Source organism: Medicago sativa, chromosome 8, assembly GCF_051527215.1.
Source record: "Medicago sativa cultivar Bolivia chromosome 8, Bolivia_mono, whole genome shotgun sequence".
NCBI classification, from domain to species: domain Eukaryota; kingdom Viridiplantae; phylum Streptophyta; class Magnoliopsida; order Fabales; family Fabaceae; genus Medicago; species Medicago sativa.
This window is the reverse complement of record NC_140756.1, coordinates 25,639,770-25,657,139: the sequence shown is the minus strand read 5'-3', so window position 1 is coordinate 25,657,139 and position 17,370 is coordinate 25,639,770. Positions and strand designations below refer to the sequence as shown.

Below are 17,370 nucleotides of genomic sequence, written 5' to 3'. Positions count from 1 at the left end.
ATGATTGGCGAGTGGAAGGTTTGAATGAGGTTGTACACGATGGTTAGCAAGGTAATTGGGAGTTTCAATTACTTCACGGCTAGAAGCATGTGCGGAGGAACTCAAACAATTAAAGTAAAACTCATTGCAATAAATTGGAAGAAGATATTGAAGAATGTCTTCAAGCATTGATACGGGGTTCTACTAGCATTTGAGTTCAAGGATGCAATATATTCTATGCAGCCGGATAAATCTCCAAGTCTAGATGTATTTAATACGGGGTTCTACCAACATTTTTGGAGAGTGTATAGTACCATCATCTACCAAGAATGTTGTCACTGGCTCAAGGACAGTCAATTTCTGCCTTCCCTCAACACAACTAATATAGCCCTCACCCAAAAGGAAGTGAGAAAAAAATCAATGAAATATTGGCGCCCCGTAGGTTTATGTAACATGTGTTTACTCATCTCGGAGTTACTTGCCAACTGACCGAAGAAAATATTGCATAAGTGCATCTCAAAGAGTTATTATGCTTTAGTTCCACCAAGGTCCATCATTGACAATGCCATGGTAGCTATCAAACTGATGCACCTTATGAAGGTTAAAATGTAAGGTAATGATGATAGTGTGGCGCTTAAAACAAACATTATAGTAAAGCGTATGACAGGATTAACCGGTTGTATTTGAGAGAAGTTATGTTGAAGATGGAGTTTTCAGCACAATGGATCCAATGAATTATGATGTCCGTGGAGACGGTTGATTACTCGGGCATAATATGTAAGGATATCATTGGTCCTGTTATACCGGGTCATGGCCTTAGACAAGGGAACATACCGTCCTTTGTATGATTATACATAAGGATATCACTGTACCTTATTGAACGATTATTGTCAAATAACAGCTTCTGGATCTTACCCATCGTGGAATCAGATCTTTTATTTCGATTTATTACTTATGGTGGTAGTCTACTTGCTATGAAAACATGACAATGCTACACACAAATTTAAAGGCATCGTAGGGTGAGTTTACTTTTCATTAAGTTTAATTTGTATATACTTCCGTCTCAAATATTAATCATCCATAAAAAGTCATCCTGCACAAGAAGTGCCAATGAAGACTTAAAAGATCCAAATTACAAACCCCAAAAAAGAGAAACAAAACAAAACAAGGAGCAAAACATTCATATGAAATATTTACTGACTTTAGTGTATATGATGGAGATATCTATGTTGATCTCCCTTTCACTCATGAGGAGGAAAATTCATAAAACTTTCTAAGACTAATAAGAATAATTTTATTCGTTTATAAATTTCCTTTAATTTATGTAAAATAATCTAATCTAACATTTATTATTTATTATGACATTTTCATGCCTAAGACTTTTGAATTTAACATATGTTTCTTAACATTTGGTTCTTTGTTCCCATTTTGAAAATGACATGTTAATACTCAGAAGGATTAAGAAGGTGCAAGAGAGCTATGGTGGATGAACTTGGTGATTACAAGGGAATTATAGTTAGTAGAAGGATGAAATCTTAATTTATTAGATAATTGAACTTCATGAAGCACATGTCTTTAAATATTTTTTGTTTATATTATAGATTTATACGTGTGTGCACAGCGTTTATATGTAAATAAATTGAATGGATTTCTAATAAATTTTATTTTGGAAATTTGTTAATTATACTATTTGCTTGAATAAGGAAGAAGGAGGAATGGGGTTAGGAGAATGATGGAGTTTATGGCATATGTTTTAGTCAGGTGTTATGATGAGGAGGGGGGCAGGTTTGCGATGGTGGAAAGATTTGATGAAATTAAGTGAAGGTGTGGGGATGAGAAGTGGGCAGTTGGTTCGATGAAAATTTGAGTAGAATGGTAGGCAATAGATCGTTTATATTATTTTGGTGGGATCCATGGTTGGAGGGGTTATCCTTATGTGACGTATTTAGACATAATTTTCATCTAGCTAAGAATAAGTTATCGTCACTCTAGGTTGGGGTGTTGATAGATATTTAACAAGTGTATTAATTCTATCGAAGTAATAATTCTAAGTTCGTATCCACGATGACTGTATTAATCTCAATTTAGCAATATTGTTATTATCTCGGACATGTGAAATTGTGGTTTGCCCTAGGTAGGTTGTTTGATTGCATAAACAATAAATAATTTGATAAAAAATGTTTTGAAAATATAAGGAGAGATGAGATCAGGTCTTTCGAATCCTCTAATTATTATTGTTTGGTAGACTGCACCTATTTCCCACGAATACTTCTCTAGTTTTATGATGGTTAACTAAAATAGTTCTAATCACTCCGTTGAGTTAGAACCCTCTTCTTCAGATTACAGTCGCTAATTCCTTAGGTGGTCTAATATTCTTCGAAGGTTTTAAGAATGTTAACCTAATATCACAAATAAACGATTATCAACTCCTAAACTAACGCTATTTATTTGAACACTTTAATTAGGTCTCGGTCGTAAGCTAGGGTCAGTAGTCATTCGATCTTACCAATTCAAGTCAATACATAGAAAACATTAAGAACGGTTGAATTGAATAAAATTAGATTGATACTCACAAGCAATAGAGTTTCACATCCACATGTTTCAAACAAGATTACATCAGATTCATCTCAGACCTAATCTCTAACAGATTTAACTACTCATAATATGAATTACAAATAACATCATCAATTGTAGCATTTAAACATACATAAACTAACTATGAGTTGGATGGAATAGCCACCTCTTCAGTCTTCTACTCTCAAAATTGTGCTTCAGATCTCCAAAATTCAGAACCCTTGTTTATGAAACAAGTTTAGCTTAAATAGGAAATTCTACGACGAAAATCGTGTCACGATCCTCAGTAATCGTGCCACAATTTTAGCTTTAAACCTAACTTCCTGATCGTCCTCTCTTCAAAATCACGCCACACCTTATAAAATCGTGCTACAATTTTATAGGCTGAAACGAGCTTAGCTTATGGACACAAAATCGTGTCACGATGCCAAATCCATGACATGATATGATGATTTCCTGTTCTTCATATTTTCTTGCTTTTCACACCCTTGGTTGTCTTAAATTGCTACAGACTCAGTAAAAATGTCTAAATAAGTCTAAAAAATAACGTAATGACATCAAGTGAATATAAATGCAGTGAGCTGTTAACTTCTATTGTTTTGCATGTTGTTGGTTTGGGAGGAAGATCAAGTGAATAAGTGTAGTGAGCTGTTAACTTCTATTGTTCTGCCGGATGTGTAGACGACATGTGGTTATGACACTTAGATCCAACGAAAGGGTACACGGTCAATGGAGTTTATCGATTGTTATTATCAGGGGAGCCTAGTGGAGGGTATGATTTTCCAACATTATTTGGAACAAGGAAATACCTTTGAAAGTCACTATTTTTGCTTGGCGGCTTCTACGTAGTAGAATTTCTATCAAAGACAATTTTTTGACAAGAGGTGTTATTAGTGTTAATGATCTGATGTGTGTGAGTGGTTGCGGTAACATTGACAATTCGGATCATCTATTTCAGGGATACAAATTTTTTGGCAAAATTTGGTCGTTAGTAACGCGTTGGTTAGGTATACAATCAGTTAACCAAACATTTCTCTTTGATCACCTTCTCCAATTTGGTTGGTTAGATGATTTTTCTACAAGTATATTGGATCGTTGTGATATCTGATACGGTTATCGTATGTTTGTGTTATATAGAAAGAACAAAATAAATATTTTTTAGTATAAGGAGGAATATTTGTATCATATGGTCGACTCGACAAAGTTAAGTTTTTGTCTTTTTGGTGGTTGAAAGCGAAATATGAAAATTTTGTTTTCAATTCCCATTTTGGTGACTTAATTCCCTCTTGTGTGTGGTAAGGTATACTATATTTTGAAATTTTGACTAGACCTAATAAAATATTGCTACCAATAAAAATATTATTGGTAAGGTATACTATATTGCTCGAAGCTTTTAAGGATCAAGGCTCAATGTGGATAAAAGAGTATCAAGGTTTACAAGACCGAACATATTGTCTTTCTGTTTCTGCATGTTAAAATTTGGGGTCTAACTCATCATCACAAAATCGGCTTGTGAAGTGAGGAGTGTCTCCTCTTTATAAACTCTCATCAAGAGTCTTTTTAATCTTATGTGGGAATTGGGTTTTTCCAATCCTCTTTATAAACTCTGATCAAGAGTTTCATCAATTTGATGTGGGACGACTTGGGTTTTTCCCAATACACCCCCTCACGCCCAACACTCTTTGGGCTTGGTGCGTGAATAGGTAGGTGACCCTTGAATTCGACAAGCTTTGATACCATGTTAAAATTTGGGGCCTAACTCATCCTCACAAAACCGGCTTGTGAAGTGAGGAGTCTTGCTAAAAATTCAAGGGTCTTGCTAACCGGTGTCCTAAGGGCACTGATTAAGGAATCGAAAAATAGAAATTTTGTTTTGGAAATATAAGCCGTTACTTTTGGTTAAGTAATAATTACACCGCTTTTTAATAATAACTTTGCTTATTTCGATTACTTAACCAATGTCCTGGTACACTTTTAACATTCACTACTCTTGCAAAAGTATACAAAATAGTGGTGTGTGAGTACAACATTTAGTAAAAGATTGCTGTTTCCATCTTATTACGTTATTCCTTATGTTCCACAAACTAGCAAAATGAACCACTTAAAAAGCCAATAGAAACTTAAAAAATTGATGTCGGTAAGAACAATGTAGGGCAATTAAATAACTAAAAATCAATGGGAAAATGAAACATAAAGTTTTAAACAAGTAGCCAATGTTCATAAAAAAGAGCAAAGAATGCTGGAAATATCTTGTTTTTGACAAGGTCTCCAGAAGCTCCAACAACAGTTATACTAAGGTTGGATCATATGCATTCCAAGTTTTGACTTGCCATCTTCTTTGGCCAATTAACTTCCAGCTAAACCTGAAAAAATATATATGTGATGTATCTCTTTATCTAAACATTGTTTTGCTGAAACTAAACAACTTCAATCAAATATTACAAAACAAATAAATGACTAAGCAACATATCATGATGTGAATTCAGTGCAACCGTACAGAAACAAAAACAAACTTAATAAACTTAACAAACTTAATAAACTTAATTCAGTGCAATACGATTATCGGAATTTATTATTTATAACATCAGTGTTGCAATTGTGGATCACGGAAAATAGTTGTTGGTTCAAATAGCACTATGCTATTGCGCTATTTGCGCTATTTTACAACACTTCATACTAAACCACATATTGTGGAACAATAGCGGTTTGTTAAAATTTCGCTGTGCTATAGCGCTCGAACTGAAGCTACTCAGAGTAGCGCTTTACATAAGCATACAAGGGGACATAACAAAAGGTTTAAAGAGCAGATGAACACAGTATGATTTGATTCACTGAGACATCAGCTAGCAATATAACATTATTCGTTTTTTAGACAAGATGAATTTAAAACTGTTTCAAGCAGTGAAAGCAAAATACATTTAGAACTCAATCGAGTCACACATGTATAGATAACAGTAAATCACACAAACAAAGCTGCCAATATTTCTTGCAAGCATATTGCAATTAGTTAACCAATAATCAGTTCATGACATCGAATCAGCTCACGTCGCATACACACTGATGTTACAACTAGCCTACAAATGCAGCCACCTACTATAAATATAAAAAGAAATGATGAAAGAGAATATTTCAAAACCTCATTCTTCTTGTTTGTGTCATCTTGTTAAACTTGTTCACGGTCACCAGGGAGTGAAAGCAGAGATTCCGTATAAATGGCCACTTCAGATGCATTCGGATTCATTTCGAGATACTCTTTCGACTTTCGTTTATTATTATACTTCACCAATCCACGATCACCGTCAGTTCCAACAATATCACCACTTTTTGTAGAGTATATAGGGGAAAAGAACATAATGGTAGGGATTACAAGAGACTTGGTCCAAGACGAATGTTGTTTGTATTCCTTCATCACCCATATTTCAACTGTCGATTTCCAATTATGAAAGTTCCTATTCCATAGACTGAGAAATTCTCCAAATACCCACAAACCATAATCCACAGGATCATGGTCAAAATCATCTGGAAGAGGTATCTCTAACAGTTTCCTTTCCATTAAATCAAAGACAACAATAACTTCCACTCGTATATCATGATAATAACGAGATGCCAACCAATGAATATCCCCATTAAAGAATAATCCTGCTTTGGAAGCTTTGGGATAATCCGTGGTATTCAAATAAGTGATGTGAGGACCTACAATTTCATTCCACATATTATCTCTAAATGAGAAAAACTCTAAATATAATGAAGTGCATCCTAAGGACAATAAAACCACCAAGTAATCATCTCTTAATCGGTCATAACCAAAACCATATAGATGACGTGGATGGTCATCGTATGCATGTACTTTGGCAGCAAAAGGAGACAAAGGTATTTCTTTGTGAAATCTAGAAGATGGATTCCATATGCAAAGGTTTGTTGAACAGTGCAAAAATATAAACCCTCTGCATGAACCTTTAATTTTAATTTTATAATTAAAATATCGTTGGGGAAGGAGAAAAGTATGGTCCAGTGAAACAGAATCACGGTTGATGGATGTCTCAAAATCTATGGAGCGAATTTCAGCAAGAGGTTGAGTTGTTGTTGATATGGATACAATTCTTGCGGCGGAAACATCAACATGCGAATTTGCAAAGTGAGGATCAGAGATAAGAGAAAACAATGACTTACAAACGCATTTGAAACGTAGCAGAGACTTTACCGACAACCTCAGCAGGATTTGAATGATTAATTCAGAAGGAAGATATAACATCTTGTTCATATTCGTCATGTGAGTGTATTTTCCCTCTTCCACGTTCTTGAGTCTGTTACACGTAACCCTAGGGGTTTCCAGGTGATGAAATATATAGGTCAATAAATTAGTATTGTTTTTAAGAGGACCGAGGCCCAAGGTAAATAACTTTACTTTTTTTAGTTTGTGATACCAAGAAACAACTATCTTTCAAGTGTTTTCCTAAAAAAATAAAAAAATAAATCTTTCAAGTGTTGGTAAAAAAAAAAAAAACTATCTTTTAAGTGAACTGTCACCTAAAATCCTAGATTTTTTTTCCCTTCATCCATCAAAGAGGGTGGTTTAAGGTTAACTTTTTACCCTAAATCACCCCTATATATTGTTTTTATCTTTCCTTCTATTTTAATGAGTGATTTTCTTATCTATTTAGTGTTTAAATTACAAATTTAGAATTTAAATTAAAATCTGAGTTTTTTTTATTGGATTTCATGAAACATAAAGATGCTATTGTAACAAAAAAATAAATTAAAATGCTACAATGATAATTCTGATTAATTGGTTAAAAACTAAAAAAGAAACAAGAGTGTTAATTTTTCAAATGAGGGCCACCTTAAGTTTTTTGTTTTTGGATATTTTTTATAAGTGGTCACCCTGGAGTAGACTAGAGTTGTATTTCATATTCTTATTAATCAATGCATTTTTTGTGTGTGAACCTGACAGTGATGATACAAGGAATTACAAAAATTCAGAATCCAAACGTGTAAAGTATATTTTTTTTTGTAAGTAATATTGAAATACACATCCGAATTTTGAAATCCCAACACAATGAAAAACAAATACACAATAAAAAGAAAATAAATTCATTGATTCAAGTTCAACAGCAACACAATTCCTGAAATGATAGTTAGATAAAGAAACCATTGGTGCATGCCCTTCAACTAGATCAAAATAAGCATCATTATTTTTCTTTTTTAAAAATATAAGCATCCTTATTTGAAAGCCAAGGTTTTGAATTTCATTGATAATGGTCAATGAATAATCAGATTTATCATTACACTCCATCCGTTTCAAAATGAGTGTCATTTTTAGTTTCCAATGCAATAATAACTTTTTCTTTTAAATTGTACTCTCCAATTAATATTATGCATAGCCATACTACTCCCAAAGTTTTACTTTTACTTTAATAGAAAACTAAACAATAGTTAATAAGGATAATTTGATTAAATAACAAATTTTTTTATCATTACATTTTTTAATATGTGTGTAAAAATCTTAAACGACATTCATTTTGAAATGGAGGGAGCAACATTTTAATTTTTTTTTGTTACAATAGTATCTTTATATTTCATTTTTTTAAAGAGCATCTTTATGTTTCATGAAACCCAAAAAAAACTCAGATATTATTTTTAAACTTGTTAAATGCGTCTAATTTTGTTTGCTAATTGAATTTGAACATCAATTCAAATCACTACTATTCCCAGCATCTAGTGGACAAATAGTCACTTACAGAAGTTACAGTAAATGTTTGAGTAAGACTATTCCTTGTTTGTTGTGGCCATTACATTGACCGACTACAACATCTTCAAGCTGTATTGGTCTCATTGATATCAGAACCTAAGTTAAGACCATTCTCAGCAACCAAAGAAAAAAATGATGAAAAACAAAGATTAGCATAGAGGCTCAAAAACAAGATTTGAAAAACTAAGCACAGTTGCTTTGCATCTCTTAATCTATTGATTTGATTACATTCTCATTTAAATCTTTTTTGACATGACATGGTTTTCACTTCTAGTTTTATTTATGGCTTATCACATTTCATGGACAATGGTGGATTTGATCATTTTTTGCCATTGTGTATTTTCTGGTGATATATGTTGTTTTACATCTTTACCTAAGGTCTTTTTCCACCTATTTTATTTTATTAGTCTTACTCATTTTCCTTATTTTGGTTACATTCAAAGTTTTACTCTCAAAATATTGCCATTTCTCAGAATATGGAAAGAGTATCAAGGGTTACAAGACCTAACATATTGTCTTTTTGTTTTTGCAAAAAAATTCAATACTGAAGTATGTCAATTCTTTTATTCCAACAAAGATGTCTCTTTGGTTATTGTAGGAAAAATTTTACAAACTAGCAAAATGAACCGCTTAAAAACGCAACAGAAACTAAAAAAATTGATGTCGGAAAGAATAATGTAGGACAATTAAGTAACTAAAAATCAAAGGGAAAACAATTCAGACATCAAATAGCCAATCTTCATAAGAGTGCTGGAAATATCTTCTTTTTGACAAGGTCTCCAACAACAGTTATACTAAGTTTTAGAAGGAAAATGATCCTTCAACTTCTTTTGGCTTCCCAACTTCTAATCATTGTTTTTCTGAAACAACACATTGGATGCGAGTTCAGTGGAACTGTACAAAAACAAAAACAAACTTAATAAAGAAGTGCAATAGTAGTTTGTTAAAATTCCGATGTGCTATAGTGCTCGAACTGAAGCTACTCAGAGTAGCGCGTTACATAAGCATGCAAGGGGACATAACAAAAGGTTTAAAGAGCAGATGAACACAGTATGATTTGATTCAATGAGACATCAGCTAGCAATATAACATGGTTCGTTTTTTAGACAAGATGAATTTAATAGAGTCCAATGAAATTAGAGAAAAAAAGCTTCTTTTACCTTCAATATGCATAAACTCATCAGATAAATATTTACCATATCATTAAAAACAGTTTCAAACAGTGACAACAAAATACATTTAGAACTCAATCGAGTCACGCATGTATAGATAACAGTAAATCACACAAACAAAGCTGCCAATATTTTTTGTAAGCATATTACAATTAGTTAATCAATAATCAGTTCATGACATCGAATTAGCTCACATCGCATACTAACTGATGTTACAAATAACCTACAAATGCAGTCACCCGAGATTCCATAATACAACATAACTATAAATATAAAAAAAAATGGTAAAAGAGAATATTTCAAAACCTCATTCTTGTTTGTGTCATCTTGTTAAACTTGCACACGGTCACCAGGGAGTGAAAGCGGAGACTCTATATACATGGCCACTTCAGATGCATTCAGATTCATTTCGAGAAACTCTGTCTGCTGTCCTTTATCATTATACTTCACCAATCCACTACACCCATCGGTTCCAACAATATCACCACTTTTTGTAGAGTATATAGGGGAAAAGCACATAAGGCTAGGAATTACAAGAGACTTAGTCCAAGACGAATGTTGTTTGTATTCCTTCATCACCCGTATTTCAATTGTCCAATTATGAAAGTTTCTTTTCATAATACGAAAGATCATTGCCAAAATCATCTGGAAGAGGTATATGTAACAGTTTCCTTTCCATTAAATCAAAGACAACAATAACTTTCACTCGCATATCATGATAATGAGAAGCCAACCAATGAATAGCCCCATTCAAGAATAATCCTGCTTTGGAAGCTTTGGAATAATCCATGGTATTCAAATAAGTGAATTGAGGACATTCAATTTCATTCCACTTATTATCTCTCAATGAGAAAAACTCCAACTGTGATGAAGTTCTCGCTAAGGACAATAAAACCACCAAGTAATCATCTCTTGATCGGTCATAACCAAAACCATATGGATGACGTCGATGATATGAAAGTGATTTGGCAGCAAAAGAAGACAAAGGTATTTCTTTGTGAAATCTAGAAGACGGATTCCATACGTAGAGGTTTGTTGAACAGTCCAAAAATATAAACCCTCCGCATGAACCTTTAATTTCATAAATAGAATAACATCCGGAAAGTAGAAAAGTATGGTCCAGTGAAACAGAATCATGGTTACTGGATGTTTCAAAATCTATAGAGCGAATTCCAACAGGAGATGGAGTTCTTGATATTAACACAATTCTTGCCGCGGAAACATCAACATGAGAATTCGCAAAGTGAGGATCAAAAGAGATAAGAGAAAACCATGACTTACAAACGCATTTGAAACGTAAAAGATACTTTACTGGCAACCTCAGCAGGATTTGAATGAGTAATTCAGCAGGAAGATTTGAATGAGAATTCTCTACAAATCCTAGGTTTGATGTTGGTTTCTAAACCCTTGTTTTCTGGCTCGCTCTCTCTCTCTCTCTCTCTCTCTCCCCCTCTCCCTCTCTCTCTCTCTCTCTCCCCCTCTCTCTCTCTCTCCCCCTCCCTCTATAAATTTGGAACGGATATCACTTTCAAGATACATTTCCTTTTTTTCCTCCTTCAGCATAAAATATATTTGCATCAAATATTCCTGTTAAAAATATATTTACATCAAATCTTCCTTCATATGGTACAAAAATATATTTATTATCAATAAATATATTTTCAGCAACATTCTTCTAGAAGTACAAAATATATTTGAAACAAATCTTTTATATTTTTAGCAGCAATATTCTTCATCCATCAATTTTTAGTCAATTTCGACATTTAGTTTTCAAGTATTTTTTTTTGTTAATAAAGAAGTACTCTCTAGTAAATCGATTTTAAGAACTCTTATTATTATTATTTTTGATAAATATTAAGGACTCTTTAAAAAAAATACAACAAATAATATATTTGGTATCTCTATCTCTATTATATATATTTGCGCTATTTTTTTTTAAAGTACACGTGGCAACCTATTAGTGGAAGGGTCATTTAATGTTATTTCTCATGTACACACAAGATATGATGGAGTTTATAATAGGAAAAAAAACAAACAAAATTGGAATCCAAATTAGGTAACCGAAAATGTTGTGCAAAAAGTCAGAATTTGAAATTGTTGTTTAATGCACCAATGTTTTCTTTTATGTACACAATAAATATGAAAAAGTTTATAATAGAAACAACAATTATAATTTGATGAATTATCCTAAAATGTTATCTCTATTTTATAAGAGTATTTAATGCACATGATTTCAATCAAAAGTGATCAGAATTTTACGGAAAAAATTAACAGAATTTTACGAAAATAATGAAAAAAGAGGATTATTGTTATTTCCTTAACAGAATTTTACAGGAGTATGTTATGCATATAGTGCTTATTTCCTAATTTCCTAATTTCCTAATAGTACATATCGCCTAACACCTCTGTCGCAAAAGAAATTGTCAAAATTAATTCATGTCATTCGTGTCATTTGTAAATATTTGTCCAATATTACATTGACATGTGTCAATGTCATTCTTTTAAACCAATCATGTTGCAACTATTTGATGTTATTTTTTATTTTCACATTGCTTCCACTAATATTTTATTTGTGCAATTAGCCTATTTATACCAATGTTTTCTTTTGTTAAATCATCTGTCTACTTCTCTTCCCTCTCAACCTAGAAAAAAAGGTATATTCAAATGGCTCCAAGATCAGATAACATATCTAAGATCAGTCCGGTGAAGGAATCTTGGAGCATAGTTTTACGGATTGTCCGTGCTTGGTTTGTTCGTGATGTCAATCGCGATGCTCATCCGTTTTCTCTCGACATGGTTCTCATGGATGCATCTGTGAGCATATTACATTGCTTTTTTTATTATTAATGTTTTGTTTTGTGTTGTGTTATTGATTATATATTGATTGTTTTATTCTTTGCGTTTTCAGGGAAACAAGATTCACGCGCACTGTACGAAGAACTCTGATCTACAAATTTGAGAAGGACCTGCAGGAGGGAAAGGTTTACTCTATGAGTGACTTTGGTGTTGCTGCGAATCTTGGATCTTATCGCACCACAAAGCACGATTACAAACTCAATTTCCAGTTTAACACCAAAGTGAAATTGTGTGGCAAAAATGGCGTGCCTTCCGATATCTATCCAATTTTTTTTTTTTTGTTTCAAGAAAAAATGTCCATTTAATCATACATTAATACTACAAGAATTATATTTATATAGTTTCCCCGTTCTTTTGCATGTTTTGGGTAGATGTGATGGTTTCTAGCGGTGGTAAAGAAGTAAAAATAATAATAAGAATGCAACTTTGCTTTTCTAAGACTATAAATGTTGTTTACCTTGGATGTACATAAGTGATGTCCGGACTTTAGATAATGTTTTACTTTAACCAGTAAGTGAAAAAATTTCAATGCAGTTTATTATTTGGTATCAGTGCTTCACTTTTTCTATGTTTTGAATTATATGTGATGTTCTCCATTTTTTGTTACTGGTTTAATACCTTAGAAATTAGTACGATAACAATCAACTTTTTTATAGAAGTATGCTAAGGCTATATATGCTCTCAATCATGACACTCCTATACATTTGGATTTGTAACTTTTGTGATTTTTAAGAGGACTAACATTCATCACTCAAGGTCTCCGGACTCTCCACTTATGCACCTAAAAAACACTTAATTTTTAATTTAGGTTACTTGACATAAAAATAACAAAACAATATGGCTCAAGCATAATTTCTTTTTAGGTAGATGCTCACGGTGGTTTTTATTTATTTGTTTCAATTTTTTTTTTTTGCTTTTAGTTTTTTATTTAAAGGGATTTATTGTAATGCGTAAATGCTTTAAAGGAGATTTCACCATAAAAAATGATTTAAAGGAAATGATCTCCCAAATTTTAAATTAAAATACATTAAAGGAGAAATCCGAATTTTAGGTGTTGAAAACACATTTTGAATTAACATTCTCTCCCTCTTTCTCCTTTCTTTGAATTAACATGTTCTCCTTATTTCTCGGATCTCATTCTCTCATAATTTATTTTTAATAGAAAATGCATTCCTCATTTATTCCTAATTAAGCAACCTAATAAATGCATACAATATATCGATTCTTGATAATAAAAAAACATATTTCATTTGACCAACAAAAAAAGTATTATTTTTTTGAAGGAAACAAAAAAATTATTTTAATTCCCTAAAAAAAGTATTTCAATTTTAATAGTCACCAACTAACCAGTATGCATATTATATTTTACTTTACAATTATAAAAAAATTGGCACTCGATCTTTTTTAATTTGTTTTGAATATAAGACACTTACATATAGGTACCAAACTGGGCCTTATTATTTTGATATAAGATGATAGATTGAATTTCAATTATATAGTCGTAACTTTAACCTACTTGGTTTGGTCTGGTGATGTTAGCTTGAGACCTTGAAGTATGTTCATTCTTAAGATCTTAGGTTCGATTCCCCAATATCAGTTCAGATGGGCTAATTTAACTTCTTAAAAAAAACATAGTAGTTACTTTTTTTTTAAGCCTCCTTCTTTTGAAATTTATTTGTTTTAAGCACATTCCAGTTTTAATTTCAAATCTAATAGTTCTAATTAATAATTTAAAATTTATGGATGCTTATTTAATTATTATTATTTTTAAAGAAAAATTTGAATTAGTTATGTACTACTCCTTTCAACCCTTTATATAAGAAACTTTTTAAAAAAACCTTTGGTTCTGTTTTTTTTTTTGGTACCAAAAAAACCTTTGGTTCTATTTATAATAAAAATTTGCAACTTTTAATGTGTATTTATTGCGTAAAAGACTTTTTTTAGCTATTTAGTTGTGGTATATTTAAAAACACAACAATCAAGTGATTTATGGTAATTATGATTGAATAAATGACACTTGACATGCTAAAAACAATAATGTGGTATCAATTATTTTTTTGAAGAATCAATAATGACATTTATAATGTCTACAATATCTGGTCCTATTTATAAGAAAAATTTGAGTCAACAAGAGTTGAAGTATTTGATTAAAAAATTAGTCCAGATATATCAACTTTTGTTGACTCAACTTTCTCTTATAAATAGGACATGAGGGAGTATTTTTTTCGATCTAAGTCTACAATAATTGTTACTAAAAAAATGTCTACAATTTTGAGAAACATATGATAATATAATTGTTTTTAAATGTCTATAATAATGTGAAAGGAATGAAGCATTTTAGGACGAGAGAGTTTTGAAGGCATATTTATTTTTTTATGGTATAAAATTCTCCTAACGTGGGAAAATTAAAAAATTGTGTGTTGGAGACTTGGATAAATTCTTCAAATTTCATTTATATTGTTATAATACTTTAAATATTATAAATATGTTAACATTTATTTATCATTCTCTATAAAAAAAATAATAAATAAACACTCTTTAAAATAGTGTGCAAGATTTCTCAATTTTTTCAGCTAACATATTACAACTAACATGAAGACATTGCTTCATTCCCTTAACAAACAAAAAAAAAATTGCTTCAAATAGTCACTAATTTGCAACCTGCTGACACCCGACCTTATTTTGGCATCAAGTGTCTTTTTTTTTTCGCTTTATAGTTCATGTTTTTTTTATCTTAATCATTAGCAACTTCATCTATATTGAATCTTTCACAACTTCGCCAATATTGATATCCCCTTAGGTATTTGGTGTTCATAGTAACAATTGATATTAATACTTTAGCTGCAAGAGCGGCCCGAGCAAGAAGGAAGCTCATACAGCAACAACAGAAACATCGTAATTTCAGGCAGATTTCGACAAGTACCTTATTTATTATCTTAATTTTGATTTTTGAAGGGTTTTTTTGGTTGTTTAGATATATACATTCTTGCTTTCGATTTTTGTAATTATTTAGGTTTTTAAATTAAACGAATTATAATCAACCCATTAGTTAATATAATCTTTTATTAAAATTGCAAATAACTGAACATCGATAGACCCAAACGGAGGACTTTAATATTATTATAAGTTAAATTTGATGCACCATTGGAGTAAAAATTGAATGAGTTGGTTCAAGATGAGGTGGCTTAATGCAGCCCACAAAATGCTCTTATATTAAGTCCACCCTTAGAGTTGCTCTAATATAAGCTAAACTGACACACCAAACAACCAACTCACAATATCAACGGCAAGTGCAAAACGATCGCCTATGCAGAATGAAAAAATCATGTAGTTTGAATTCGACCCAAAGGACATCGACACAGGCTTGCTGCTAAACACGTCCACTTTGTATATTTAGGCTACCTCTGAGATTCCAAACTCAAAACCTGATGATTGGGCATCTTGATTGGTTTAACTTTTCTTGATCGTGTCAGAGTTTCCTCATGATTCCACTTCAATCCAATATCGATCCTTACGATTTGGTTGATATAAGATATTATAATCTTATTCTTAAATGGCAGTATTCTGCATCACTAACTTTATTGGAAGTTCTGAAAAAATTATTAGTTGGAACTATAAGATTGTATATTTGGATGGGCATGAATTTATACAATTTTCTATCTATCTCAAAATCAATTTTGCAACTAATTCAATTTAGGTGATGGTTGAGTCTTTGTATTTAAACAATAATTTATAATTTAGTTTGTTTAACATGTGCAATATTGCACATGTTAAAACAACTAAAAGTAATAATTTTTTATTAAAAAACATCAATTATTTATTGAAAAGTTATATATTTAACATAGAATACAGAAGTTCTAAGACAAAATCAACATTTTAAATTTCTTAACATGTGAAAATTTGCACATAATAGAAAAACCGTTTATGATTATTTCAACATAATCTTGGTGGTTCTAATTTACATTGTTAGATATTATTAATAATTTACATTTTATATTCTTTATGTTCAGATTTGACCACGGTGGAAGCACGTTTTGAGAGACATACATCAAAGGATCCTAAAAGTAACTTAACCTGCACACCTAAACGTGATAGAGACATCGATGTTGAGGACCCATTGTCTTTACGTCGTAAAAGAAATAAAACCAAAACTCATCCTACAACGTCGTGCAATACCTCTGCTACGGAACGCTATATATGTTTGATGTATTTTTTTTATCACTGGCTCATTTTTATTATTTGTTTTGAATAGGTACGTTTATGTATTATATATAAATACTTATTGACAATTATAAAATGTATACCTCATTCAAAGGAAAAAAAAATATATATATATATATATAACATGTTTACCATCCGACATAACTATATCAAATATATTGAAAAATATTTTGTATTGATTCTTATAAATATACAATTTGTTTGTGCATAAAAAAATCATATACAAATATGAATTATGAGGTCATTGTTGGAAGCAGTGACAGTGCTACACCAAACAGACATTTTACTCGCATGTCCAATCAAGGGGATTTATTAAGATCGATGGTTCTTGATATTAACAATATATCTTATGATGAATTACTAGATATTTTTCCAACCACTCAAGGTATATCATAGTAAAATTAGTGTATCAACACAAGGACTAAGTAAGGTTATATGTTGCGATGCTTGGTTGGAAATTTGAACTCTAAATGTTAGAGATTTTCCCTACTTACAAACTATTTTCTTATCATATGCATTTTTTATTACATCAGGTGGATCTACCAACAACACAAAATCACTCATGTACCAAATGGCTTAGTGTGAATGTATGATTTTCAATTGCTATTATTTTAGATATAGTTATTATTTTCATATGATTTTACTTTTGTTTAAAAAAAACAGAAGCGATTAGTGACATCAAAATTTTACAATTGTACAATATTGTTTGATGTTGAAGATCCTATTATGTATTGTCATTGGTGTGGCGCAAAGATGTTGTTGGGTGAACGTGTTGAATTAAGCGGTAGTGACGGTAATGTTGAATTTTCGTTATGTTGT

General features: G+C 31.5%; 1 protein-coding gene and 1 pseudogene across 1 annotated transcript; both read right to left on the bottom strand.

Annotated features, from left to right (window-relative positions):
• Positions 1-4,584: 4,584 nt before the first annotated feature.
• On the bottom strand, positions 4,585-6,854 carry LOC146897903 (F-box/kelch-repeat protein At3g06240-like). Its single transcript, XM_085737351.1, has one exon. The coding sequence runs from the start codon at positions 6,821-6,823 to the stop codon at positions 5,717-5,719; it is 1,107 nt and encodes a 368-aa protein (XP_085593477.1). The 5' UTR covers positions 6,824-6,854; the 3' UTR covers positions 4,585-5,716.
• Positions 6,855-9,759: 2,905 nt separating this feature from the next.
• LOC146897902 (F-box/kelch-repeat protein At3g23880-like) lies at positions 9,760-11,013 on the bottom strand (annotated as a pseudogene).
• Positions 11,014-17,370: the final 6,357 nt, after the last annotated feature.

What these genes read in the sequence shown, in the direction of transcription:
- LOC146897903 (XM_085737351.1), bottom strand. Translation starts at nt 6,823, where the DNA reads ATGACGAATATGAACAAGATGTTATATCTTCCTTCTGAATTAATCATT.